We start from the raw sequence: 27,877 nt of genomic DNA on the forward strand, positions 1-27,877 counted from the left end.
CCAGCGTCCCGTGTAAATGCCACAGAATAACTGTGAGCCACGCAGATCGCGTCTGGCACAGGGCTCCCGGCTGCGCTTCAAAGCGCTGGAGACTCGGCCGCCCGCCTTCCTGGGCTCACACCTTGGGCTGTTTACTTGTGTTTGGTTCGCATAGTAACCCGCGTTTAGTGCGCGTCCCGGTGTGGATTGGAAGGACATCGTATCAGCTGGTCCCTGCCAGCGCCGCCGCGTCTCACTTACCCAGACGGAGGCAAAGCAAAGAGCCCTTCCACACGGGAGCTTTCTTTTTTGTTTCCTTCTTTGCGTGTGTGCTTTACGCTGCGGAAGGGCAGGGTGCGCTGCAAAACCACCTGCCTCAGGCGCGGGAAGCCGCCTCCTGCGGGCGCCACCGTCTTGAGTCAGAGGAGGTGCCCCAGCCCAACGGGACAGGGCCCTCGCCGAGCTCCCGGGGCAGGACTGGACGATGCTCCGCTAGGACTCGCTCGGGCTGGGACCGTCTCTCCTGCTCCTTCCTGGGACCAGAGGATAAGGCTGAGGGGACTCAGCCTTTCCAGAGGCCGCTGCGGGAAGCCCCAGGAGCTCGGCCCAAGCGGTCAGTGGCATGAGGGGGACACTGTCAACAGCAGGGAGCCCAGTGAGGCCTGGCGGGGGGGGGGGGGGGGGGGGGTTAAGTGAGTGCATTTGGCAACTTTTCTTCTTATTGATGGTCCTGTGAGGCGTTGCTGGCATCCTGAGGGCTCTTTCGATTCTAATGCTGAGCTCTGTCTGGATAAACAGGCTGGCGAGGTGGTGTGTTCCCAGTGGGCGGGCATCTCATTAACCTAGTAAATGCTGCAGGGCTGTGGGAGGGGGAGCCCGGGCGACGCGGTCAGCAGGGCAAGTGCGCGAGGGTTAGGGGCACGCAGAGGAGTAACGTCCGCAGCTTCTTTCTTTCTGGAAGCTCGGCCTTGTCACTGCTTGTCTGTGGTTTAGGCAGGACCCTTTTTCCTGAGGCCTGGGATGCCAGGAATTGACACAGTGTCTCTGGGGAAATTGTGGGAAAGAGGGTGGTGATTAACTGTGAGTCAACAGGAGTCAGGTGTGGGGAAGTGGGGACAAACTCCAGGACGCCCAGGTCCCTGGGGACTGCTGGAGACGGAATAAGCCCCACGTCAGTCCAGGGGCGTCTGGGCTGAACCAGCTGTACAGGGGGCAGTGAAACACTCTGAGTCCAGCAGCAGCCAAACCTGGTTCTAATCCTGGGTCAGCCAGCTGTTGGTGACCCACGCTGAATTATCTGGAGTTGATAGTGGTACCAAGAGAGCAGGGCTGTTGTGGCCATTAAGTGAATAGTTCATGTTTAGTACCTGTCACTCGGCACGACCTTGGCGTGGCCTCCCTGACATTCACCTGCATGTCTGGTGTGGTCGCCCCGACCTCTTGCTTGTCTGGACATGGTCCCCCCGATCTGTCACCGGTGTGTCTCGGCATGGCTTGTGTGGCCTTTCTTAGTTTCCATGTTGACTGTGCCCTTCAGACCTCAGCATTGACAAGCCCTCGAGGTTAACTCAGAGGCCCACAGCACCCGGTTTTGGGATGTTTCCAGGTGGGGTCCACCCTGGAGGGTCAGGACGTGGAGGTGAGGCTGGCAGAAAGGGGATCATAGTTTCTTGCGGGGGGGGGGGGCTAGGGTAAGGCAGGGGAACTGTGAGAGCTCTGACCTGCTCACACTTGGACTGAAGATGAACAGAGAGAACAGGCCGGGGAAGGCAGGTGGCCATCCGAAGGAACAGGAGGGCGCAGGCCCCGGGCACTCAGGCCCAGCAGCAGGTGTGGACAGGGCCGGCCTGTGTCCATACCTGCCCCTCCCCTGCAGGCACATAGATGGGATTGTATGTTTGTTCTGGAAGCTAGAGAGACACAGAGCTTGCTGTGCAGCTCCTGCGGGCACCACCATGGAACCTGCAGGCCCTGGTGGCCCCTGTAGGCCTGGGGGATGCCCACAGGGCAAAGCTCCTTCTCTCCCCAGCTCAGGCACCTCCTCCTGCCCGCCCTGTCGGGTCTCAGGTTTCGTGTCCCTCCCCTGCTGGCTGCTCCTTGTTTCAGGGCAGGGCTTGCGGCACTAGACAGATACTGTGGAGCCAGCACCTGGTCCCCCGCAGGCCCTGAGAGCTGACAAGTGGGGTCCTCCACTGGGCGAGGGCGCATCAGTGGGATAACAAAGGGCTTCTTTTCCAAACTACATAACCCTGCCACCGCATGTGTCTCATTCCTGTGTCCTTGTGTCTGACAGCCACGGTAATTACACTAGTCAAGCAGGAAGATTAATTACACCTGGGTCTCCTCAATTGCGTAAGAGGGTGAATGTGGGAATTTCGGGAGAAACTGAGTTAAAGAAAAGTTTTACGTTTTTAGAACAAACCTTTGATGTTGCTGCTCCGAGGAAGCCACCGGGAGGCTGTTAGCACACTCCTGCGGCTCTCTTTCCTGTTTAGTGTAAATCAGCAATTTTAGGTCCCAGGGAGTAATCTAGAGATACTGTGTTCCTGTGGCATTTTCTTGTCATACATCCCGATTGGCTGTGTTCTCTTTAACCTTAAATCAGAGACTGAGAATGAAGCCGAGTGGTCACCCAGGGGCAGGAGTGACGTCTCACACATGGTCTCGGGACGGTGGGACCCTCTCGGCCATTGGTCCTGGGCACGGCCAGCCAGACACGTGCACTCGGGACCCCACGGGGAGTTTCCCATCAGCAGATACACTACCGGAAGAAGATCTGGGCAAAATTCATATGCCACGCTTTATTTCAAAATAAATAAAACCGAGATTCTAAACATTCTAGGTTTGCTGTGTTTCACACAATGTAAAGAACAGAGTAAAAAGTGAGAACTGTTTCAACGTTCCTCACCATTAATGAACCAAAAACTGGCTTGAGGTTTAGTTTCAGTTCTGCTCCAGCCCAGAGAGAATCTTCGGTATTTTTTCCGCCTCTGCCAGTCGCCCCCTCCGCAGGCACCGTTCAGGAACCAGGATGATGTCATCACAAGAGTTCACAATCTTTGGCATTTGCCCAGATGCTTTCCCTGCGCCCATCCCCTAAACATCACCAGTGTCCCTGGACGTGGGTAGAGGGATTAGTCCCACTTTATAGTGAGCTGAGGCTCAGCTTGAAAGCGTGGGGGGTGCTAGGATTGGGGTCCAGTCTGTGCCCAGGACTGCGCTGTGCACCCTCTCTCCAGGGAGATCCCAGAGGCCTCCCACAATGTCACCGGGAGGGAAGAGACTCCTCTGTGATGCACTGAGGTCCACAGTCCAAAGCAAGAGCGAGAGCCAGGGCCACCTTGGCCAGAGAGCCCCCTGCCTCGGGCCCGCTGTGTGTTCTGTGTGGAGAACTGGGGACGCCGGAGCCCGGCGCGGCCCAGGCGTAGCCTGACTCTTCCTCCACCCTCCACCCCTGACACTGGGGCGCTCCGTGCACAGGCCCTTGTCACTGCTCCCCTCGGGCCCAGAGCCCAGTGGAGAACAGAAAAGAAAAGCCAGCACCCTAGCAGGTGCCACTAGGCTGGGTGCTGATGCCAGGCCTGGAGGAGACCCCGGGGATGCCATCTGGAGGCGGAGGACTCAGGGGTCTGTGGCATCTGGGGTGTGCAGCAAGCAATCCCTCAGGCTGTGTTCTCACTTGCCCACCATGGGGCCAGTGTGGCTCCCACCCTGCAAACCTGGCAGGAGGCTGGGGACAAGGACAGGATGTGGCCAGCATCTCAAAAGCCTGCAGTGCCAAAGGTGGCTGCTGGGGGGCGGGCCATGACCTGATTTCTGTTCTAGAAAAGTCTCTCTGGCTGCATCACGGAGGAGGTGGTGGGCACCTGAAGTACTGGGGGTACCGGCAAACAGAAAGCCTTTGCGGAGGGGGTCAGGGCCACCCTGGGTCCCAGGAAAGCCTCACAGATAACCTTTCTCAGTGAGAACTGACCTCAGGGCAAAGGTCGGGCCCAGGTGCTGCCACTCAAGTCAAGGGCACCTGCCTGCCGCCCTTTCTGGAGACCTGAGAGAGACCCCTGCGCTCAGCGATGGGCTTCACAACTCTAGGGCCAGCGTCTCCGAGTCTCAGATGCACAGAGGGGTCCCCAGGGGCTGCGTCCACTGACCTGGGGTGGTGGTTGTGCAGACGTAGATCACCAAGCAGCTCTGAGAGAGGAGGCTTCTTTTCATTATTTATTGGAAAGGCAGAGGTCCGGATGCCTGGCAGGGAGTGCGGCCTGTTCTCAGGCTCTCAGATGGTGAGGGGAGTCTCATGTCCCGGGGAGCATGCACCGAGCGCTCTTAGGAGCTGTCCTCCCGGTCAGCAGTTCCCCTGGCTGCTTCGAGGATTAAGGAGTTGGAAAGCCTTAGCCAGCAAGATGCTGCTCAGGGCAGAGCCCTGGACTAAGTGGAGGAGCCTTCCCTTCTGACGGCTCCTCAGGCCGCAGCCAGAGTGTAAATCACAGACTTCTAAGGGGACCTTGTCATCTGCCTGGAGGCCCCAGGGCCAGTGGCCCAGGTCACCTGCAGACCCCTTGTGGGCCCAGGGGTCCCTAGCTCACCCCATGTGTGCTGTAGGGTGGTTGTGCTCTCAGGGTCTCTGTTGGCTTCTGAGTCCGAGATCCAGGGTCAGGTGCTGGGGCACTGCCCACTGACCTGCATCCTGTCCGACCTCTGTGATGCCACCTGTTCACAGCAGCTCCCGCTGAAAGCCGCTTATTGGATTAGCGGGTGCCCGGCGGCCCCGCAGTGGGCCGAGGGGAGGCTGAGCCCTGTGTGCTGCTTAAGGGTCCTGTTTCCACTTGAGTTGGCCTTCGAGACTTGCAGGGTGCTGCTGGGTCGGGAGGCAGCACCCCAGAAGTGCGTGTCCCTATCGTTCTGCTGAGCAGCCAAGGCCCATCCACTGTGGGTCGTGTGGGCCTGGTCCTAATCCCTCTCCTATCCTCTGGCCGAAGGTGACACCCGCTCACACCGCCGTCTCCCCTCACCAGCTCTCAGAAGCACTTGGGACGGGGCTGTGAAGATGCTGGCCAGCTACTCGACCTGCTTGTTCTCGGGGGTTTGTGCTGCTCTGGTGGCTGTGGCTTTGGCCTATTACTTGTACTGGTGAGCGTGGCTGGCGCCGGGGATCTGGGCTGTCCTAGGGGAGGGGCTTCCAATGCTGTGGTTGGTCCCCGTTTGTCCCCACAGGTCCAGAAACTCTCTCCACCCCCCGGGATGGAGACTTCGTGGCAGGTAGGGAGGCCAGTTACTTCCGGAGCGCAGTGCGTGTGGTCCCCACCTGGAGAGGGCCCCTGGGGGATTATCCTGCCCTTCAGTGAATGCTCTTTTGTGAGGAACATTCCTGAGGAAGGTTCACAGGCTTTAGGGTCCTGGTGCATGCAGCACGCCCGCGGTGCTGGGTGAGTGTCAGAGGGAAACCCCTGCCCCGAGCACTGCCCATTGCTCTCACCTCTGCCCAGGGCGGCGTACCTGGGGGTTGTCGACTGACAGAGGGTCTGTCCATTGAACAGGAAATGGGTAGCTTCCATCAAAGGGGTGCTACCCTGTTGTACCCACGGGTGAAAAGGTGGTTAATGGGGAGTCACTGGTGACGTTTTGCAGCAGGTGTGCCCAGAGCACACACCAGCGCTCGCTGTGAACGTGTGCCGGAATCCGCAGGGTGTAGTGGCCACACTGGCCTGGGGGTCTGGAGGCTCAGTTCCACAGCCCCTCACAAGGCTGTGATGGTAAACAGGGCATGTGTGCTCTGGGCCCCCAGTTTCTGTCTGTAAAATGGGATGTCAGCCCTGTCTCTGCGCGTGATGACCTTTGTACCTGGACAGACACTGATGGCGCCGCAAGGCTGGCACACACCTCATGGTGGCCGTTGTTGGGGTCGCCTTGGAGAGGCCCCCAGCTCCAGGTCTGGGGTCACTTGATTGGCTAGAGCTGGTTATGGGGTAGTTTGCTGTGAGCGGCAGCTGCTTTCTGGAGGTTCTGGCTTGTTTTGGTTTCCTCCTGTGCACTTGGTCAGGGTGGGAATTCTACCCTCTGATCTGGAGGCTTTCTCTCCTGTCCGTCCGAGTGATGCTTCTTCCGCTTCTGGTGACACGGAGGGTGCTGCGGGCGGCAAGGCCAGCAGACGGGGCAGGGGCAGGGCTCCCCACTGGCTCCAGGCCCCTGGGGCCCCCACATTGCCCCCCAGGCCTCAGCTGCCCTTTCCTGCCTGGGAGCCCCCTTCCTCCAGAACTCTGTAGTCATTGTCTTCTTATGTGCGTGGTGGCCCTGGTCAGAGTCAGCTGGACCCAAAAAGGGGTGGGTCTGTATCACCACCCAGCCGACCGTCCACCTCGCCAGGGGAGGTGCATACTGGTTTTTTAGTCTGTCCTCGGACGTTTCCTCTTCTAGCTTTTGTCCTGGCCACTAAATAATCCTTGGTCCGCAAACGGGAAGAGACCTGTTCACAGAACATTCTCTGAGCTAGCTGTGATCTGACCCAAGGAGTAAGGCAGCCTCTGCCATACCCCCCATGACCTCATTCCCAGTGCTCAGAACTGGGGGGAAATGTTGAAGTCTTGGTTCTCTGGGGCTGCAGAACTGTCCCCTCCCCAGTTAGGGCTGGACTTAGGTGATACCTTTCCAACTGCCTTGCTCGCTGAGGACAGGTGTCCAGGCTGGCACTTGTCAGAGTCGGTGTGGCCTGTGGCAGGGAGGGCTCTCCACCCCATACCCTACCCCTGCCTGTGACTGGCACTGACTCGCAGCTCAGCCGTTGCACAAGCTCAGCTCAGCTCTACATTCGGGGCACCAGGAGTTCCATTCTGTTGAAGCTGCTGCTACAATTTGGTAAACTTGTGAGCACTTCACCCAAAGGCTCCTGGGCTCCACTGGGGTGTTTGACTCCACTAATGGGGACAATGCGGAGTCCTTGGGAGGGCCGCTTCCCTGGAGGGTTCCTGGGTGACTACAGCTGTGCCCCGGCCACCTGCTGACAGCACAGCACCCAGCAGCCTGTCCCGTCTGCGTCTGCGCAGCAAGGAGTCTCGGCCAGGCTCCTCCTCGGGCCTCCTGTGAACCCATCACAGCAGGGCCTGGAGGAGGGGAGAGGCTCTCTGAGGGGAAGCCTGACCGAGCTGCCAGGTCACGGGAGGTGCCACATGGAGCCTCTGACCAGCCAGTGAGGCGTGTGGGGTTCAGCCCCTCCTCTGGAGGCCTCTGTAGCTGTCACCTCTGGGCACAGTGGCCAGGGACAGAGCCCTGCTTTCCTCAGTGAGCCTTGCTTTAGATCTGGCGTAAGATCCCAGGACCCCACGTGACATGAGAAGAAATACTGGTTCAAACCCCAGCCACACATCCTGCATCCCTAGCAGGTCAATTTTCTTCAGCAGCGTCGCCAGCTGCCGCTTCCAGGTGCGGCCCTTGACAGGATTCATGAAATGCACACTAAGCTGTGATAGCAAAGTGGGGTTCTGTAAGTTGTTGAGTAACAGGAAGTTAGCGTTATCACCCACCCACAAGCTGCCTGGCATGACCCCAGAACCTGCCGTGGTGGCCCTGTCCCGCTGCCGAGGGGCGAGGTGCAGAGGACACCCCGAGTGGGAACACATTACTGTTACCTTGGCTCAGTCAGTAGCCCATTGCTGGTGCCTGTGTCACAGTTTAGAGAGGCCGGTGTAATGGGGGTGCAGCAGTTATGCGGGGCAGGGGAGAGCCCAGCTTACAGAGAATAGTCATTCCTGGGGCACTTTCCGAGGGCCAGACAGAGGGCAGGGCGCGTCAGGCAAGGTGGTCGCAAGCCGGCCTCCTCGGTGGCAACTTTCCAACAGCAGAGCCAAGCGTAACAGAGAGAGGGTGGGGTTTCTACACCAATTAGAAGGAATTAAAAATGGAAAGCGATTAAAATTTTTAATGTTGCGAAATACTCCTAAATCGGTGGCATTTTTTAGATGGAAGCTGCCATGTGTTTTTGGAAGATTGATTGGGTGGTAGGACTTGTGTGCAGGTCTCCCAAGCATCAGAAGACTCTGGAAGTGCCCGCGTTGACCATTTAGTTGGATACACTTTAAAAAATATATATATGTCTTCATTGATTTCAGAGAGAGGAAGGAGAGGGGGAGAGAGAGAGAGAAACATCAGTGATGAGACAGGCGTCATTGCTCGGCTGCCTCCTGCACGCCCCAGCCAGGGGTCGAGCCCGCATCCCGGGCCTGTGCCCTGAGCAGGAAGCGAACCTCCATCTCCTGGATCTTAGGTTGATGCTCAACCGCTGAGCCACGCCGGCCAGGCTAGTTGAATACACTTCTAAGCAAGTTCCCAGTTTTTCATTTAATCTAAGAAATCCCTAAACTCAGTGCAACAGACAATCCACCTCTTAGTGGCAGAGCCACCTCTTGGCAGGGTTCTGGTCCTTTAACCGCCCCCCCTCCTGCCTCCTGTGTCCCCCGCACCCCGCAGGCAGGCCTTGAAAGCTTTCCCAAGAGCAGTGTCACTTCTGCGAACTTGACGTTGCTTCTCATTGCTTGGTGGCAGAATGCTTGCCCAACAGAAAGAGCCGTTTTACCAGAAGATAAAGCTGTAGAGCGATAGCAGTTGGCCTCAACGGCTGTCCTGCGTGACCGGCCAGCCAGGGCTGGGGACCTGGGCGGACACGGGGAGCTTCAAGTGCTGGCGCCGGGATGTTCTCATCTCTACCTGCTGTACATCACTCTTCCAAGTGATTTTTAACTTCAAGGACACCGTTTTGTTCTTAATGACATTTTTACAATTATATAAGTAATAATTATTCCATGCCAAAAAACTTAAATGAAAACCAGAAAAGTGTAAAACGAAGTCCATATTGTTTCATTGTGAGAGGTTTCCTCCAGGAGGTTTGGTTCGGTCTTTCGCGCGCGCGCGTGTGTGTGTGTGTGTGTGTGTCACGCCGTGTGCGCCCTTGTCAGCCAGCAGCGTGGCGTAAGCAGTGTTCACGTCACCGAGTCCTGAGGGACAGGCGCACCTAGTGGCGGGGTGGCTGGGTTCACCAGGTTTGGCCCCAGCCTCTCCTGTTTTTCCGTGTCACCCGTAACTGACCGCCTGTCCTTAAGCTTTCATCTTCCCACGTGTCTCCTAATCGCCGCAGGACTGATTCCTTAGCACTCGCCCCGGGGCTGGAGGACGTGGCCTTCAGAGGGCGGCTGGAGCACGCTGTGTCCAGTTGCCGTGCGGAAGAGGTGGCTCCCAGGGCTGTCACCTTGCTTGACTTTTCTCAGCTGATGGCAAAAGGGGGTTTGCCTGTTTCTGTAGATCTAGGCCTTAGGGAAGTGAGTTACTTACGTGATATGAGGACTCTTGAGACGTCTGCTCTTGTGAAGGCATACACTAGCTGAGCTCCCAGTACCACCTGGAAACTTCCAGAATCCATGGGCTCACGCAGTCTCTGCCAGTCCAGCTTGACTTGGAGGGCCCTGTGCGTGGGTTGGGTTTTGGGGACAGATGTTGAGGCTCAGGCTGGTGGCTTGGCCCTCGGTAAGCAGATTCTGTGTTGGGCGGCACCAGGGCTGTCACGAAGGTCATGGACACGTGTCTCCAGGGTGACCGTGGCCGGTTCCTTCACAGGGGTAGGAAGGAACACCGCGGGGAGGGGTGCCGGGTGCCCTCGGTAAAGCCAGCGCTGCTGTGCGCGGTCACTGTGGAGGCCACGAGGGCACCGCCTTGTGAGCTTGTCGGTATTTCATGGATGTCTGTGGGCTGAATCTGTTCACTGTTCCCTCCCTGCCGTTTCTCAAAGTTCCAGGCACCTCCCAGGTGATGGGGAGGCCGTGAAAGTTGTCTCAGAAGGGCTGGGGCACGCTTGGCAGTTCTTCCCCCTTTCCCTAGGGTGTCTGTCGGCCCCAGGCCACACTCTCTAAGTATTGGGTTCAGACCAAGAGTGCCCTGTGCTCACTCTCCAGGGAGGGGACGGGAAATGGAATTAATCTGCAGCACTGCTCTCCTTGGCTCAGAGTGAGGAGAGAAGTCCAGCAAGGAGGGTCGGGGCCATCGCCCTCCTGGGGCCATCCCACGGCGGTCAGCCCTCGTGTGGCTCATGCAGTTTAAAGTCCTCTGGGCGGCCTCCTGTGACTGAGCCGCCCAGCCCCCCACAGCCTGGACTTTTCATCGATACCTGGGAGCCCCTGCCTGGCACAGGTTGGGTGCAGCTTGCAGAGGAGCCGTTTGGAGAATAAACTTGGGCAGAGCTGTGGTCCCGCTGGTTAGAAGCTGGTGGAGCAGCAGGAACAGCTCATTCCCCACAGTTAATAAAGGACGTAAGGAAACAGTCCTGTTTAAGACGGAGCCTGGGAGGCAGCAGGAGCGAAGGTTTGCGTGTCTCCAGCACGTTGTGGAACTGCTTTCCCGCCGACATTGACCTTCCCTGGAGATGAAGCTCCCTGTGAGCGGGCCCGGCAGGGGCTGGCCGGGCTGCTCGGAGAAGGGCCCAGCAGACTGTGAACCTTGGCGTTTCTGCCTTCCCAGATGGTCAGCGTTCGCCCCTCACCCCGTCCTTCCGCGCCTGGGCGCCAGGTCCACAACTAAGCTTGCAGCACGGCGGTGCCCCAGGCCTAACATTTCACCCACTTGGCCCGGTGCTGTGCCCAGATGCCCCAGAGCCTGGCTCAGAAATGTCAGGCACGCTCCCCAGCCCATGGGTGTTTTCACGCTGCGTGGGCCTGGGCTGTCCCCCTGCCTGCCCTGCAGGGTCACTGGGGTGGGCGAGGGGCCGAACAGCAGACAGCCTGTTGCTGCGGGTTTTCTGTGACTTTTAGGGAGGGAAGTCGTGGGCACAGCTGCCCGTGGGAAGGTGGCTGTCTCCAGAACCAGGTTTCTTGAAAGGGTCACAGAGAGATATATCCTTTCAGGGGCCAGGGCGCCTCTCTGATTCCTCTCCTCCAACATTGTGAGGTAGCCACGGGGACACGGCTGGGGCATGGGCACCGTGCCATGGGCCAGAGCAGCCTGGTTGGGGCAAACTGGAGAGCAAAGGGGGGCTGGTGAAAATGTCTGGGGCCTTGGGGGAAGCAGCAGAAGGAAGAGAGCAAGGCCCTGAGAAAGGGAGGAATTCATGTCTGTTTACAAATCATGTCTTACCTTAAAAGCAGGCTGTAAGGGGGCTGCCCCCACATTCCAGGCTCCACTAGTTTCCTAGTTTTCCTGGAGAAAGTGACCTCAGGTGGGGGAGCTGCAGTCATGGGACCCAGCGAGAGGGGGAGCAGAGATCACTCCTGGCCTCGGTGCCTGCTCCCCCGACCCGGGCCGGCGTCACCTCCCGGGCGCCAGAGGAGGACAGGGAGGGCTCCCAGCTGCCTCCGTCTCATCAGTCCTCGCTGCCACAGTTCAGAGTAGATGCTATAGGTTGTGTTGTGTGTCCTTGAAGCCACAACCCCAATGACGGAATGGGGACAGCAGCACAGCACGGGGCAGGGCCAGCCCGGGGCTGGGTCCCGGGGCCTGGGTAAGGTGGTGCTGTGACCTTGAACTGCCGGTGCCTGGCACCTGCCCCCGGACCTTCCCCACCTTCTAATTTGAGGAGAATGTCAACAGGTAGGAAGTGAGGGAGAGGGCAGGGTCTTGCTCCCGGGCCTGGGGTCTCGCACGTGTCCGGTGACTGGGCAGATGGCACCACCCCAAACAGGTGGGTGCATTACGGTCACTGATGACAGTCTTTACTTCACTCTCTATTTAGTGTTTTATTTCCTGGATCTGTTTAATGTGTTTGGATACTGTCCTTTACTTTAAAACATTAGTGTATCTGAGGTGTTCTGAGTTTATATTCAGACAGGAAGCTCAAATGAGAGACAGAGTGCTGAGTGACAGGCGACCCTCCTTCCATGACTTGGGGTAAGATGGGCCTTTTCCAAACCACACCTGGGTCAGGGGCTGCAGGGGGCCCCTGAAGCGACACGTGGGGGCTCTTCCGCAGCTCTGAGCAGAGGCCAAGGGTGGGTGTTGGACACCTAGTTAGTTTATTCCATTTTGAATCCCTAACTTTTAGAAAATCTATCTAATTAAGTGTGTGGATCCTAGTGTCTCTTTAATAACAAATGTGACATTTTTTAATCTTTGTCAGCGGCTTGGTTCATCCTTTAAGGCATGTGTTCTTATTTTAAAAAACACCCTTAAGCACCTAAATGTTCTAATGTTTTGCAGAAGCTTTCCCAGGACTGTCTGGGGTGGGGATGGGCTGGGGCCATGGAGGAAAAGCCTGCAGGAGGGTAGAACCCCATTTGCAACGCTGGGACTTCACACTTGTTCTCCCAGCCATGCAGCCTCCCTGGTTTCCACTGTTTCAGCCAAATCCTCTTGGCAGCACCCTGAATCTGCCCCAGGAGCCTGAGAGCTCAGTCCTGCTCTGCAGGGGCCCATCTTGCCCCCCGTTTCTTGTTAGCTGGTTGTCCTGTGATCTCAGGTCTCTGATGGCGCCAAGGATATTCATGAACTTGAAGTTTGTCTGGCTTTACTCTTGTTGTAAGGGCGGGTGTGACAGGCTCTTTGCATTCCCAAGAGGAAACCAGGGCTCCCCTGTAACTTATTAAGTTGTGAGATATATTGTACATGCAGAAAACTATGCCAGCCACCAATTGATTGATAACCATAGAGCAAACCCCCATCTGCTTCTAGGAGAGTAAAATGTCATTATTATAGTGTACAGTTCACGGTCAGAAATTAGGTGTAAATCAACTTAGCCGTGACTGTTTTGTGTGTATGTGCATTTGTGTGTGTGCGTGTGCGAGCATGTGTGCATGCATGTGTGTGTGTGCGTGCATGGTGTGTGTGTGTGCGTGCGTGTGTGTGCATGGGTATGTGCATGATGTGTGCTCCGGAACTCGCCCCCGCAGCCTGCCCTGTAGGACAGCATTGCTGTGCTGTGGCACACTAGCCTCCTGGCGCGAACAGTGCCCGTGGTGTCCTGCAGGCCCAGAGCCTTGTCACAGACCTATTGTGCAGTCATCAGGTCCCCGGGGCCTTCACATCTCTCCCAGCCCTCTTCTCCCCCTCCCACTGCAAACATCGCCACTACTCAAGCCAGTAAAACCATCAGAACATCCTCAAAAAGATAAAAGATTCTGGAACTCAGAGAGTTGGGGTAGGTAGGGTGCGAGTGGTCCCTGGACGTGCTTCACCAGCTGCCTTCTCACCTGGTGGCACTGTGGCTTCTGTGTCCCCAGGGTTCTGCCCCACACCCCCACTGTCCACGGATTGAAGCAGGCCTTACACCCTACTGCCAGGGTTCTGCAGTTTTTCTTTGTTTCTTTAAGATTTTTAGTTGATATTTAGAGAGAGAGGAAGGGAGAGGGAGAGAGGGAGAAACATCGATGTGAGAGCAAGACATTGATTGGCTGCCTCCTGCGCGCCCCCTCCTGGAATCAGGCCTAAAACCTGGGCATGCGCGCTGACCGGAAAGCCAACCCAACAGCCTTTAGGTGCCCGGGATGTCGCCCGACTGAGCTACACCGGTCAGGGCGGTTCCACAGCTTTCACAGTGGAAACAGAGCCGGGAACAAACTCCTATGGAAATGACAGCACTTTGCAGTGTCACAGTGCTATCAGTCGCCCGTGGCTCCAGTTTCTGCTCAGACAGCAGCTATTGGGCGCCTTGCCTCCTTCTGGAGATGGCCTGGGGTCCCGGGGACACTTTGATCCATGGGGCTCCTCCAGCAGCTGCGGTCAGGGTGCTGCTGGCCGCGCATGGCTCCCAGGCACCCAGACTTGTGTGTCTGCCCTCTGTGTACCCGGAACGTGCCCCACATGGCTGCAGGGAGAAGTCGGCAGTTTCCCACTTCCTGGGGCCAGTCCCCCCCTCCTGGCCTCGCCTGGCCCCTGCCCAGGGGACGGGCCTGCTGCGCCTCACAGGGCCCTGAGGTTCTTAGATGAGCAGGTTGGACAGAGTGCTCCATGGGCTCTCTCGTAACATTGTTCTTTCAGGAAATGTTTGTTCATCGAGGCGGCCCCTAATGACGTGTGAGTGGCACGAGGTTAAGGAGTCCTGCTGCCGTTTGTGGGGAATGTACGTACAGTGAATATGTGTGACCCATTTGGAAAGCACTGCTGTGTGCTAGAGCTGAGGGGTGACCATCAGCGATGACAGCGTACCTGGGAGGTGGGGCTGCAAGCAACAGAGACGGTGGCTCAAAGACCTCGGCTCTTGGCCTCTCTGCCTCCTGAGTGGCAGCTGCTGGCATGGTCTCCGCTCTTAGAGAAGCAGACACCTTCCTGATGTCCCACTGCCTGGAACTGGGCCACATGTCTCTCCCCGAGCCAGCCTCTTGAAGAGGGGCTAGTGTTCTCATTATGGCTGAGATCAGGGTCTGGGGCCTCCCTCCTGGGCTCCCAGGATGTTTGCTTCTGCACTCGCAGGACTCTCCACAGGAGTGGGAGGAACCAGTAATGGTCTTAAGTTAACTTTGTACTCTATGTATTGTAATAGTGTCTAAATACAACAGAAACACAAATTTGCCCAAGTTGAAATAGTGAACGCGAATACGTATGTGGGGGGCGGAGAGTGTTGTTTCTCAGCCTGCAGCCCACGCGGATTCTGAGCCTCTAACCAGACTGCAGGGCCGTGCCTGCTGCAGGTGCCCAGGGGCGCCACAGGGCCTCTCAGCTCTCTGGGTTCGCGCATCTGATTATAGGCCAAGGCCACACTTGCGACTATCGAGGCTTCCTGGCATGTTGTGATCTTTCGTAAGGCTATTCCTTGGCTCTTTTTCATGGTTTTCTTGGCTTTTCTTTCCTGTTCGGTTTTCCATATGAACTATAGGGTCTGTATGTCTAGTTCTGGGGGTAAAGGGTGGGAGACTGTTGGTCTTTTAATTAGGGTTCAATTACATTTATAAACTAACTTACAAGATACGGTTTGTGTATCATTTATGTATCACTGTCTAACAAGCCACCTCAGTATGTAGCAGTTTAAAGCATCCGTTGTGTTGTTGGCTCAGCAGGGTGGTTCTTCTGCTGGTCTCACTCACAGCCCTTCTCCTGGCCGCAGTCGGCTGGCAGTCCCCCTGGGGCTGTGCGTCCATTCTGCTCCGTGTGGCCCATTGTCAGGCAGGCTGGCCCGAGCTTCCTCACTCGGTGGCCGAGGGGTGTTGGGGAGCTGACAGGTCTCTGAAGGGCCAAGCTCTGGGGTCTGGGGAAGTTGCTCCCACTGCAGCTTCCCCAGGGGTCAGCCCTGAAGCCAGCCCAGGGCTCAGGGGCTGGAGTGACTCCACGCCCTTCCCAGGGCAGTTAGTGAGACCAGGGAGGGCAGTTAGTACCTGTTGCATAGTATTTTCCATTTGCTAAGTTCTGCTTTTGTACCTTTCAGGATGTTCTAAGGTTTCTTGGCTTTGTCTAGTTCTTCTGAAGATTGGGGTTAGGTATTTTGACTTTTTTATTGCAAATGTACACACTGTCTCCTCTGTTTTTGTGTGTTCATGTGGTATGCCCACTGGGCCTCACTCCATGGCTGCCTGGACACGACAGGGGCACGTGTCAGCATCTTGGTCGCTAAGCGCTCACGCTTTGAGCTCGCAGTACAGTTGCCTTAGAGGAAATCCCTAGTCCTGACATCCAGTTTTCCCCCTTCCTGCCTGCTGGAGAGGGACATAGAAGCCACGTAGGCAGCCGTACACTGAAGATGGGGGAGTCCTGGCAGCCTGGGCCCCACGTGACCACATGTGGCAGAGCTCCCAGGCTGCCGGGGGGAGCTCCCGTCTTAAATGTGTGGCTTCCGAGATGGCTCTGTTGTCCCAAATGACCATCTCAGCCCAGTGACCTGGAACTGTCCAGCCCAAAAGAAATAAGCTGTATTGCCTTTGTCCCTTCCAATTACTTGTTAGAACTAGTTATTGAACATTATTAGGAATTTGGTTTCTGCATATTGTGTTTTTAAATTGATTTATTGGTTTTAGAGAGAGAGGAAGGAGGGGAGAGAGAGACGTTGATTTGCTGTTCCACTTACTTACTCATTGATGCATCCCTGGTTGATTCTTGTCTGTGCCCTGACCGGGGATCGAACCCACAACCTTGGCGTATGGGGATGACGCTCTAAGCAGCTGAGCTCCGCGGCCAGGGCGGCACAGCGTGTTTTACTCCTTTCGCTGTCAGTCACTGTCACTGCGTATTGCTTGTAGCCGCGTTTTGGTGGCAGTGGACTCTTGGGCCTAAGGATCCACACGAGCTACCTGCACATAGCGATGCTTTTATCCCTCCTTCCTGGTGTTGAGACTTCTCGGCGATTCCAAGTGCCGATGAGGTTGGACTGGCAGCAGATGATTATTAGCAAAGAAATGTGTCCTATTTTTTAGCCTTATTGAAAGATAAGGTGGTCCCAGGGACTGAAGCTAGGCCTGGCCCGCCGGCATCGACCTAGGATCCAGGAGACCTCGGTTCGATTCCCGGTCAGGGCCCAGGCCCAGGTCGTGGGCTCCGTCCCCAGCAGGGGGCGAGCAGGAGGCAGCCGATCAGTGATCTCATCATTGATGTTTCTCTCTCTCTCTCCCTCTCCCTTCCTCTCTCTGAAATTAATAAACATATATATAGAAGAACTGAAGCTAGAGCTGTAAACCTCAAAAATAGGATTGTATTCATCTAATCTAAAATTTTAGTTGGTCTTGTGAAAAATACCTTCCCTGCTTTCCAACCTTCTTAAATAACACGCTGAGTGTGACACAGCCCTTCCTCTCAACACTGGTGAGGTCAGGCTGGACCACAATTGCTGTATTATGTTCTCATTCTGATGTCATTGAGGGGCTGCTGGGTCTGCAGACCTGCTCCCCAACATTAGACACCTTGGAGGTGGTACCGTCTGCAGTCGCCAGAGTGTCTGCCTCTTTGTGCCTCCGTCAGCAGGATGTCTGCCTCCAGCACCCCCCTTTTCCCACTCTCTAATCTGGTGCTTCCCATTGGCTGCGGGCCAGGAGACCACCCGGTTATGCTTGTCCACACCGTGGTTACATCGAGAGTAAGGAGGAGCCGAGCAAGGAGCTAGAGTCCTGTGAGCAAAGGTTTCCTGCCGCAATACCTTGGCCGGCTGTCCTGAAAGCTTTCGGGGTGTATTCCTGTCCTTGGCTTGTTCTGAAGAGTAAACATCGACACCTAGAGAGAGAACTTGTAGAATATCCGAGGTAATGTTATGTTTCTGCTGTCCTTTGCTTCCAGCAGTCAGTTCTGTCTGTAGACTTTCTCCTCTGGTGTATCCTGACTTGGAAACAAGAGAACTATCCACACACAAATGAAAGACCCAGGGCTCACTCCAGTCTCCCTCGTTCAGCGGCCAGCATGGCCTTTCTGTCCTGTCGCCTCGGAGCGGACCTGGCCTGCTCTGCACGCTGCAGATCTAGGCCCTTACCCATGGGAGGGATGGGTGGGTGGGGGTGACTGGATGGAGGATGAGTGGGTGAGTGGTGGATAGATGGGTAGATGGGTGGGTGGATAGGTAATAGGTAGATCAGTAGGTGGTTAGATGGGGTGGGCGGATGGGTAGGTGGTTGGGTGGGTAGGTGGGTAGATGGATGGGTGGAGAGATGGGTGGGTGGGTAGGTGGGTAGATGGGTAGGTGGGTGCTGGATGGTTGGTGGGTAGATGGGTGGGTGGGGAAGAAGGAAGGGAAGAAGGAAGGAGGGAAGGTAATGACCATTTCTTGGTTCTTCATATGGACTTTTAGTTTAGATTATTGAAATCCATGTGTGACTATAAATTCTTTTAATCCCATAATTCTGATCTTCTATCTAGAACATCAAACACAATGGACTCTGGCATAGTTCAGTGTCTTCTCCCCTCACCCACCACTGTCTGCACAAGGTTAGGCTTGCTCTAGAAAGACCACCCAGACAGGACGGGGGGAGGCTGTGGTGCTGTCATATGGCTCAGAAGGGGTACCTGGTCCCTGAGCAGTCACCTCCCTCACGTTCAGGAACCAGGGCCTCAGGTCCCCTAAGGTGGTGGCCTCGGCACTGCCAGCTCCTGCTCCAGCACAGAGCAAGACCGTGGCTGTGGGGCAGCCTCGATGTTGTCGGTGATGGTGCAGCGTCAGGTCCCCTCTGCTCCCCCAGCTGTGTGATTGAGATGTCGTTGGCACCCAGACCGAAGGCCTGACATTAACCTCATGCGTCAGTGAAAGAGCCACCCTCCACATGCAGAAAAAGCCATTAACGTCTCTGCAGAGAGCGAAGACATGGAGACGCTGGCCACACTCTGGATGGTGTGGAGGGCGGGGACTCATGACTGCAGTTCCGGTTCTGTGGAAAGATGTGCTTTCCTCAGAGATCCTCAGGGGGGTACCTGAAGGTCAGGTCACCTGACTGGCTAATTCTTTTTTTTTTTTTTTTAATCTTTATTGATTTCAGAGAGAGAGGAAGAGAGAGACAAAAACATCAATGATGAGAGTCATTGATCGGCTGCCTCCTGCACGCCACCCTGGGGATCGAGCCCGCAGCCCGGGCATGCGCCCGACCAGGAATCAAACCGTGATCTCCTGGTTCGTAGGTCGACTCTCAGCCACTGAGCCACGCCTGGCCAGGCTGACTGGCTAATTCTTTTGGTTGAAAGGGACAAGGGGACCAGTGCTGGGGAGAGAGGGCACCATGGCCATCCGGTGATGGACTCTGAGGCAGGGATAGGGTTTGCCCTTGAGCACAGTGAGGCCAGGCAGGGTTCAGAGGCAGGCTCAGGTCTGAGTTTACAGCAGGGCACAGGAGGGGGCCTGTGCACCTCCAGAGTTGTGGGGTCTGGGAAGAGGCCTGAATATTTATAAGCTGTGTGTTCATTTGCTGGGACAGTACCACAGGCTGTGGACTTAAGCAACAGAAATTTATCCCCTCACAGTCTGGAGGCTGAGGCTGAGACCCAGGTGTCACAGGGATGGTTCCTCCTGAGGCCTCTCTCCTTGGCGTGTAGACAGCTGTCTTCTCCCTGTGTCCTCACATGGTCACCCCCCTGTGTGTCTGTGTCCTAATTTCCTTTTATGAAGACGCCCGTCTTGTGGGATTCGGGCCCACACCAGTGACCCCATTGACCTTGATTACCTTTGTAAAGATCATATTTCCACCTACAGCCGCATTCTCAGGTGTGAGGTTAGGACTCCAATGCATCCTTTTGGGGGACGCTATTCACCCATAATGAGGTGTCAGGGTTAGGACTGAGAGTAGCCCAGGCAGAGCCCTGCCAGTGGGTCTGGCCCCTCCGTGACGGTAGGGAGCTGGTCCGTGGGGCTCTGGGCCCCCAGATCTCCCCGTCACTCCCAGCCTCGAGCAGGAGCAGCTGGGTGACAAGCCACAGGCACAGAATTAGCAGAAGCACCTGGAGAGACGAACATCAGAACCACCAAAGGTCTTGCTTCTTAGGGCGCCCAAGCTGGGAAGGAGGGTCTGGTTGGGCTTCCCAGCCCTTCCTGCCCTGCTAGAGCTTTCACCGGCTTCCTGGAGTCGCGTCTCTGTGCCGGTGGGTGGCACTGGAGTCCCCGGTGAGGTCGAGTTGCTGCTCTGGGAGGCTCGCCTGCTGGGGAACTATTTTTAGCACGGCCTCGCTGAGCCACCTGGCTTACTCCCCATCTCCGAGTTGCCAGCAGCCTGTCCCCGAGGGGGTGACGCCACCCTGCACTTTGCTTTGGGGAAGGTGAACGTGTAGCTTGTCCCCTGCCCCGAGAAGGTGGGGTCCTAGCGGCTCCTACAGGGGCCACAAAGCCCAGGAGGCAGCCGCCTCAGCCTCGGCTCAGGCTGTGCAGATGCCAGGCTCCGGAAAAATCTAACCCTGTTATCTGCTGAAAGGACTCAGACGCAGGCTCAGGTTTCCTCGCCATCTCGGCGGCGACAGCGTCTGAGTATCTGTGAGAAGGCGCCATGTTAATGGGCGGGCCACTGTCCCGCCTCCCAGGTCCCGCTCCTCTCTCCGGGTGAAAGGAGCAGCGGTGTCTTCCGAGGTGCCGGGCGCAGGGGGCTTACCCAGGTTGTCGCATGTGATCAGGGCGGCGGGAAAGGAGAGAGCTGGGTCCTAGGCCTTTCCTCAAGGGAAACCTTGTCTTGACGTGTCTGGCGCTCAGATCAGGAGCAGCTTGTGGCCAAGGGTTCGCTGAGGCTTCATCCGTCTTGAACTGCAGGCCCTAAAGCCTCTCTGGCCCCTCTGGTCCTCAGTTTCCCCATATATAACATAGGGAAGTTAGAGCCCAAGAACCTGCAATATTGGAATTATGATGTTATAATCATCAGGAAAACAGAAATTAGTAGCACTGCCTGATACCCTTTCACACGAGATTGGACTAAAACGAAGTCTGATCTGTGGAGCTTTGTCTGCAGTTGGTGGAATTGGGTGTTGGAGGAGTGTATTCGTTACTCCAGAGTAATGAATTTGTTTTTGGGTGCTGTGTAACAAATGACCCCAACACATTGTGGTATAAGACAGCACTAAAGCTTCATTACCCTCGGTTTCTCAGGGCCACCACTTCAGGCCCAGCTGCTGAGTGGGCTGGCTGCTCACAGGCTGTGGGCATCTGAAGGCTTGACTGGGTCTGGAGGGTTAGTTTCCACAAGGGCTTCCTCCACTTCCAGTGTCCTTCCATAGCAGCTGCTGCCCCCTGGGCCAGCTGGGCAAGGACCCTCTATGACTTGGCCTGGAAAATCACATGGCATGGTTTCCGGCCATCAGCCTGTTCTCCGGGCACAAGAATATCAAGCGGTGGGGCAGCTGGGCCCTGGCGAGCTCAGCTGACAAAGTGCAGCAGGGCCTGGCCTGGGCGCTGAGGGAGCCTGCGCAGCTGTGTCCAGGGCTAGCTCCACCCCCGCCCCTCGGGCCAGGTCTGCAGGGCTCCCAGCAGGGTGGCCACAGCACTGTCACATGCCAGCTTGGAACTTGCCAGAGGTTGAGTCACAACTTCCCTGTGTTCCTCTCCTCACAAGGGGAATTGTCGGGCAGCTCCCAGAGCAGGTACAACCATGAAATGTGAGCCCTGGCTTCACCTTTGGAATAAGAAATGCACATTGAAGAGGAGGGGAGAGAAACCAGCTAAGTTCTGGGGGGAGTTGCTTTTGTGTTAGAAGCCAAAACATAAGCCTTTTAGCCTAAAAAAGTACACAACAGCCTGGGAATTAAAAGGCAGTTATGTGTTTTTATAGAGATTTCATGTGCAGTTTTAAACTTTTAAATAAGATGCTAAAAAAAAGTGAAAATTGCTCTAGCTGGTTTGGCTCAGTAGTTGGAACACTGGTCCGTGGACAGAAGGGTCACAGGTTCGATTCCTGGTCAAGGGCATGTACCTCAGTTGCAGGTTTGATCTCCAGCCCAGTCGGGGACTCGTGCAGGACACAGCCAGTCAGGGTGTCTCTCTCACATCGGTGTTTCTCTCTCTCTCCCCCTCTGTCTGTCTCTCTCCCTCCCTCCCTTTCACTCTCTGAAAATCAACGGAAAAAAATTTCCTTGTGTGAGGATTAACCAAAAAATAAATAAAATAAAAACGAAAGTAAATAAAAAGTAAAAATTACTCACAATGCCTTTACCTAGAGATAATCTATTAATGTCTGGGTGCATTTCTTCTAGTCTTTCTTCCTTCCTTATGTGCGCGTGTGTGTGGTTCCTGTGTGTATGTGGTGTGGCATATGGGGTGTGTGTGTGGTGTGTGTATGTGGTGTGCTGTGTGTGGTGTGACGTGCGTCACGTCCCTGTGCGCCGTGTGTGTTACCCTGCAGAAGCTCCCTCGGGTGCAGCGGACCAGGGGCTCTGCTGCGGGGCCCTTGGGCTCCCCTTCGGCCTGCAGCTCTGGTCCCCGGGTCCCCAACTGCTTTCCCTGTCCCTCCAGGACGGCTGTTCTCAGTGAGGGACCTTGCACGCGCTACTGAGGCGTGACCATGGGCCTGCTCGCCTACCTGAAGACCCAGTTCGTCCTGCACCTCCTCATCGGGTTCGTCTTTGTGGTGAGCGGGCTGGTCATCAACTTCATCCAGCTATGCACCCTGGTCCTCTGGCCCCTGAACAAGCAGCTGTACCGCCGGCTCAACTGCCGCCTCGCCTACTCGCTCTGGAGCCGTGAGTAGCCCTGCGCGCGGCTGGGCGCTCGGGAGGGAGGGCGCTCGGGAGGCCGCGGTGCTCCAGGCGGGGGCCGTGCGGGAAGACGCTCGACCCAAGCTCGTCGTCAGGGCGGACAAGTGACATTCAGACTCCTGACCCGGGGACCCGCAGAGGCGGCAGCTTTGTGCGGTTCAGCGCAGCGCTTTGGGATTTGGAAACAATCCTCAACTCACTGCACCGTTAACAGTCCTAACAGCTGCCAGGGCACGGCCAGTCCCGTCCCCTGACCGCGGCACCGCTCCCGCAGGGGCATGTCACTCTGCTTGTCTGTCTCACTTTCTGAGTCAAGTGCCTGTGTGTAGACATGTTACCTGTGCACTCGGGTCTGTGTCTATACATATGAAATCACTGTTTGTCAGGTGGACAGACTGAAAGCTGTTAAATGGTGTTATTGTCGTGTGCTGTCCTCTCAGTGGCCCCGTGAGGAAACCACTCTTACCTCCTTTCTGTAAATGGGGAAACTGAGGCTCAGAGCCCAGGCCCTAAGCTCTGGACTGTCCTGGAGTCATTCCCTGGCCTCCATCCCCAAGGGCCAGTGCCCTCGGAAAACAGGCTGGGATTCAGCACGAAACGAACGGCGCTGTGCTGTGGCTATACTGAGCCTCCGCCCTGTGCCCGGGACCCCACTGTGCGAGTCACCCTTCTCGGGGCACCTGGCCTCCGCACAGCCACAGCTGCCGACCACGGGGCCTGGGGCTGGCTGTGCCCACACCACCCCTCCCCCGTTCTGTGGGTTGACTGTGTGATATTCCATAAACCACAGCACACGTGGGAATCATAAGGGGGCAGAAGAGAAAGGTAACCATCCAAAATGCTGGTTTTCCCGTTTCTGCTACTTTCTGGAAGTTTCATTTGTCTTCTCCCCAACTTTTGCTTAGAGAAGGTAATTACAAATTAGGAAAACTTACTTTATTAAATGTAAACTGCTGAAACGCATTTCTAGCCAAAAAGCCCAGTCTGGAGGAAATACTGGGGAGTCCCACCCATGGCGGAGCTGGGGCTGGCCTGCGCTCCCTGCCCAGAGGGAGGCCCGGCCAGGGTGTGTTGCCCCACCGACCCCCGTGTGTCCCCGCAGAGCTGGTCATGCTGCTGGAGTGGTGGTCCTGCACGCAGTGCACCCTGTTCACCGACCAGGCCACGGTGGACCGCCTGGGGAAGGAGCACTCGGTCATCATACTCAACCACAACTTCGAGATCGACTTTCTCTGCGGGTGGACCATGTGTGAGCGCTTCGGTGTGCTGGGCGTGAGTGACTCGGGGCCCTGGAGGGAATGGGGTTGGCACCATGGGGCCCCGGGGTGGTGCTGGCACAGCTCTCCGGGGCCTGGGCTTTCTCCCCTCCGGTTTTCGCCCCTAGTTCGCTGAGCTGGGAGTCTGGACGCACACTGACCCAGGCTGCCCTCGGCTGCCCTCGGCTGCCCTCGGCTGCCCTCAGCTGCCCGGGGTCTCCTGGGACTGGCTGTTTCTGCCATTCCTCTCACAAGCCTCACTGACTGTCCCGTGAGGCCCCAGAGCCTCATGGGCGAGCTAGTTGCCCTGATGCAGTGTAAACACCCTGAGCCAGGCCACGGAGTCCCACTGTAGCAAGTGCCCATGGATGGCATCCTCAGGAAGGCCCGGCCTGTGGCCAGTCCAGGTGGCTATCTCCTGGGCACCCTCCCTCTGCCAGGCCTGTGCCTTGGATTCGTCATCTGTAGGAAGGCGCACCTGTGCTCTTGGGCCACGCTGGTCACAGTGGCACCATGTTCAGTGTCAGGGTCTTCCCGCTCCGCTCGGTGTCAGGGTGCCCCTGTGGACAGTGAAGTCACTGACCACCACGCCAGTCCTGGGACGTCTCCTGGCCTAGAGCAAACTACTTGCTCCCCTCCCCCGCAGAGCTCCAAAGTCCTGGCCAAGAGGGAGCTGCTGTGTGTGCCCCTCATCGGCTGGACGTGGTACTTCCTGGAGATCGTGTTCTGCAAGAGGAAGTGGGAGGAGGACCGGGACACCGTCATCAAAGGGCTGAGGTGCTTGTCCGACTACCCCGAGCACATGTGGGTGAGTCCATGCACACACGTGTGCCCTGGCATGGGAGGCTGCACTGGCTGGACGCCATCTCAGACGTACGATCGTGACCTGAGTCACGAGTGGGAAGGCCAGGCGGGCAAAAGGCTCTGAGCACCGAGGTGATTCACAGCAGGGCCTGGGGGTCCCCTGCTTCCACTGCCCCAGTTCAGAGCACGAGTCGGGAGGGAAGGGGGAGGAGGGCCACCTCCCTGCACAGTGGTCCTGATCAGCAAAGTGGGGTCCCCTGGAGAGGCGTGTGGGTGCCCAGCAGTGCCCAGGCTGAGGAGCCACCTCTGCAGGGAGGGTCTTCCTTAGTGGTGGTTCTAGAGTGGAACCTAGTGACCTGCAGGTCTGGGCGAGGTCATCCTTCAGGACGTAGAGGAGTCACACCCATGTGACACCCCCATACCAGCAGCCAGGGCCTTGGGACTTGGGGGGGTCTTAAAGCCCCTCAGGGGAGTTGGATGGAGACCCTCCCAGAATCAAGGGTGTCAGTTGGTCCAGACCTCCTGTTTCTCTTTCGCTCCTTCTCTCTGGCCGGTGACAGTCCTTTGAGAGCTGGCTCCTCACTTAGCGCTTCTACCTCATGTATTTTCCGCTCCAGCCAGAAGGCCGCCACCCAGGGACCTTCCTGTTTCCTCCTTTCTAGAAAGTTCTCTCTGGCATTGTTTGCGAATAAATGCAGGGCTCTTAGCTGGTTGGTGAGGGCATTTGTGTGGCCAGAGTGCGGACCGTCCACTGAAGTAAAATAACGTCTCGGAGCACGCCCCCTGCTTGCCCCTGGGGGGGGCCGTCATCTCTCCGAGCTGGGCAGCAGGCGTGTTGCTGCCGGTCGGTCCGCCCGGAGCGGGAGGCGCTCAAGCCGGGGTCCCTGTGTTCGTGTCCTAGTTTCTCCTGTACTGTGAGGGCACCCGCTTCACCGAGAAGAAGCACCGGGTCAGCATGGAGGTGGCCGCCTCCAAGGGGCTGCCCCCCCTCAAGTACCACCTGCTGCCTCGTACCAAGGGCTTCACCACCGCGGTCCAGTGCCTGCGCGGGACAGGTACGGGCCCTGCCGCCGAGAGCGGGCGCGCCGGTCCCCTGGGGTGAGAGATGAAAATGGTCAAAAGCCATGCGTGTGAATTCCACGTAAAACACGGGACAGGAAGGGGCGAGCTGGGCAGGTGCAGACGCCGGCCCCCTGGAGGCGACGAGGTGCCGGCTAATGCGCGGTGACCGACATGAGGAGCGAGGGTGGAGCTGAGGGCCTCGCCGGGGGCGCCCTAAGCGGGGGGCGGGCGGGGCGAGGCACAGGCGGCAGTGCCGGGGCCGGGGCAGCCAGTGCCCACGGAATGGGCATCGGCAGAGGGCAAACAGCCCATGCGAGGAGCCTGCTGGGCTCTGCGTGGGGCGGGGGGTGATGGGGGCGGGGCAGCCTGGCTCACCCCTGCACCCCGGCCCGACAGTCGCAGCCGTCTACGATGTCACCCTGAATTTCCGGGGCAACAAGAACCCGTCCTTGCTGGGCATCCTTTACGGGAAGAGGTACGAGGCGGACATGTGTCTGAGGTGAGCTCAGTGCCCGGCGGGCGCCCGTCCTGCCCGGCGCCCCGCCCCATGCCATCCCAGCCCCGACACGTGACCCCTCCGCCTCCTGAGCTGCCCCCAGGTGGAGGTGGCCAAAGTCCCACCATCTTGGGTGGGCAGGTACGGGACAGGCGTGGGGACCATCGGCTGTCGCAGGAAGTGAACGAGTGGCTGTCGGGGGGAAGGCAGAGTGTTCCGGGTGGTCCAGGGAGGAGCCACCCCCTCGCTGGAGGGAGCACGGAAGCCTCTGGAAAGAGGCTGAGCTAAAGCTCACACAGGGACTAGGATTTCCACAGGCAAGACAAGGACAGCTGTCCTGGCCGGAGGGAGACTCCACGGTCCCCTCTCCATGGTGTGTGACAAGTTAGAAGGGAGGGTCAGGGCCACACTGACCGCAGTTCCACTCACCTCCTGGCGACCCAGGGGCTGAGCCCCGCAGGTTCCACCGCACCAGCAGCAAGGCTGTGTCAGGGCTCTTCTGCCAGAGGAATGTGGGAGCTGGTCCATGCAGGCCACTCGGGGGCCTTAGGAACCCCGGGAACCCAGGGAAGGAAACTCAATCTGAGGCAGGGCCTCAAATGATCAGAAATGATTCTAATTTTTTGTGCAGTGAGCAGGTATTGAGTGCTTACTGAATGCAAAGCAAGAGGTTAGAGGTGGGGTGGGGGCCAGGTAGAGAGACCAGAGAACCACGTGCCTGACTGACTCCCCAGCAGAGACACGGAAATGTGCTCAGTGGGGCCGTGGAGGGAAGGAGAGTGACCCCCGTCAGCCCACAGCAGGGCTGGTCGGAAATCCTGCCCAGGGACCTCAGCGAGGTGGAGAATCTCCTTGCAGGCAAGCTGTGCTCTAAGGGAAAATACAAAGGGAGACCTTCATTTTGTTCCAACTTTGTGTTTCATTTCTTTTGGGGAAGTTGTCAGGAGAGAACGTGAGGGGCCATCTGCCACCCTCCTGCCCCCTGCTTGGGAGCCCGTGCCATTTGCTCCCTTGGTCCCACTGACAGCATCGCACTTATTCTCAGAGAAAGCTTGTGAGTTTTTGGAAATTGAGAGTGAGGTTGATTAGCAAAAGCAGGCCAGCAAGTAACCCCAGTGCACAGGCTTCCCCCGTTTTCAGTTGGCTGCCATCTAGTTACTCACGTGACCTTCACTCTTCCTCATAAAACAGGAGGTTCCCCCTGGAAGAGATCCCGCAGGACGAGAAGGAAGCGGCTCAGTGGCTTCACAAACTGTACCAGGAGAAGGTAAGGGCGCGGCCCCGGGGGGCGGCGGACGGGCGGGGCGGCTGTGCGTGGCTCCCCCGGCTTCAGGAGTGCCGTGCGGTTCCCAAGTGCTTCTTTCTGAGCCTTTTTCTTCCGTTTTCCTTAACTTCTGAGCAGTGAACAAACTAGAGAAAAACGTAAGCATGACACGGTGCTTTTGTAACCATGGCGAACAACGTTTGATCACACTGTTTCATTGTTTCACGTAAAAGAAATTTTAGATACGTAACAGACGTATATATGTGTATGTATGTGGAATGCGAGGAGAAACACGGTACAGATGACGTGTAAAGATTCTAAGAGCACACCCAGCCCACCTCCATTCCCCTATCCACGCCTCATGCCTTACTCTCAATTCTGGTTTATTTTATCTAAACAGACATACAGGACACCAGATTTTTGGTTTCAGCGCTGAGGGAGGGTTAGATAACTAGAAAATCCTCTCAGTAGTATATATCAAATACAGTGGCACCTCGGTTTCCATATGTCTCCGTTGACGACCATTTTGGGTTCCGAACGCCGTGAACCCAGAAGGAAATGCTCCGGTTTCCGAACACGCCTCGGAAGGTGAACATGCCACCCGGCTCCCGCTGAGGGCAAGATCCTGAGGCCCAGCTGTCGGCTGTGGATCCCTCGGGTTTTGAATGTTTCAGAACTCGAACGGTCTTCCAGAACGGATCACATTTAAAAAACCGAGGTCCCACTGTATCCTTCTAAATGCACTGACGAGCTTGTGAGAAAATAGGGGAAATCTCTAGGGATCAGAAAGGCGATGGAACTAAAAACCCGCGGTAGGCCTGTGGGCAGCACCACCACGGCCTCCTGGGGAGTTTGCTGGTCTCTTTACCTGGAGCCTGCCCGCCTGCAGGCAGAAGGTAAGGACTTGGCCTTATTCAAGGCAGAAGTTGGAACTGGAAACCACGTGAAGCTGGAACCCTCTGAGCCTTACTTTTTCAGAAAGGTTAAGCA

The 27,877-nt window shown here is 56.9% G+C and overlaps 1 protein-coding gene across 1 annotated transcript in view; it reads left to right on the top strand.

The window, feature by feature from the left end:
* Positions 1 to 27,877, top strand: part of AGPAT3 (1-acylglycerol-3-phosphate O-acyltransferase 3) — a 61,098-nt gene that overhangs the window by 25,777 nt on the left and 7,444 nt on the right. Inside the window, exons 2-7 of the mRNA XM_087818449.1 lie at positions 21,764 to 21,990; positions 23,108 to 23,277; positions 23,908 to 24,069; positions 24,967 to 25,120; positions 25,524 to 25,626; positions 26,815 to 26,890. Of these exons, the coding sequence (XP_087674575.1) occupies positions 21,813 to 21,990; positions 23,108 to 23,277; positions 23,908 to 24,069; positions 24,967 to 25,120; positions 25,524 to 25,626; positions 26,815 to 26,890 (843 nt within the window). The 5' untranslated portion in view covers positions 21,764 to 21,812. The remainder of the gene's footprint in view (positions 1 to 21,763; positions 21,991 to 23,107; positions 23,278 to 23,907; positions 24,070 to 24,966; positions 25,121 to 25,523; positions 25,627 to 26,814; positions 26,891 to 27,877) is intronic.

The sequence above is a fragment of the Miniopterus natalensis genome, chromosome 6, assembly GCF_054644295.1.
Source record: "Miniopterus natalensis isolate mMinNat1 chromosome 6, mMinNat1.hap1, whole genome shotgun sequence".
In the NCBI taxonomy this organism is placed as follows: domain Eukaryota; kingdom Metazoa; phylum Chordata; class Mammalia; order Chiroptera; family Miniopteridae; genus Miniopterus; species Miniopterus natalensis.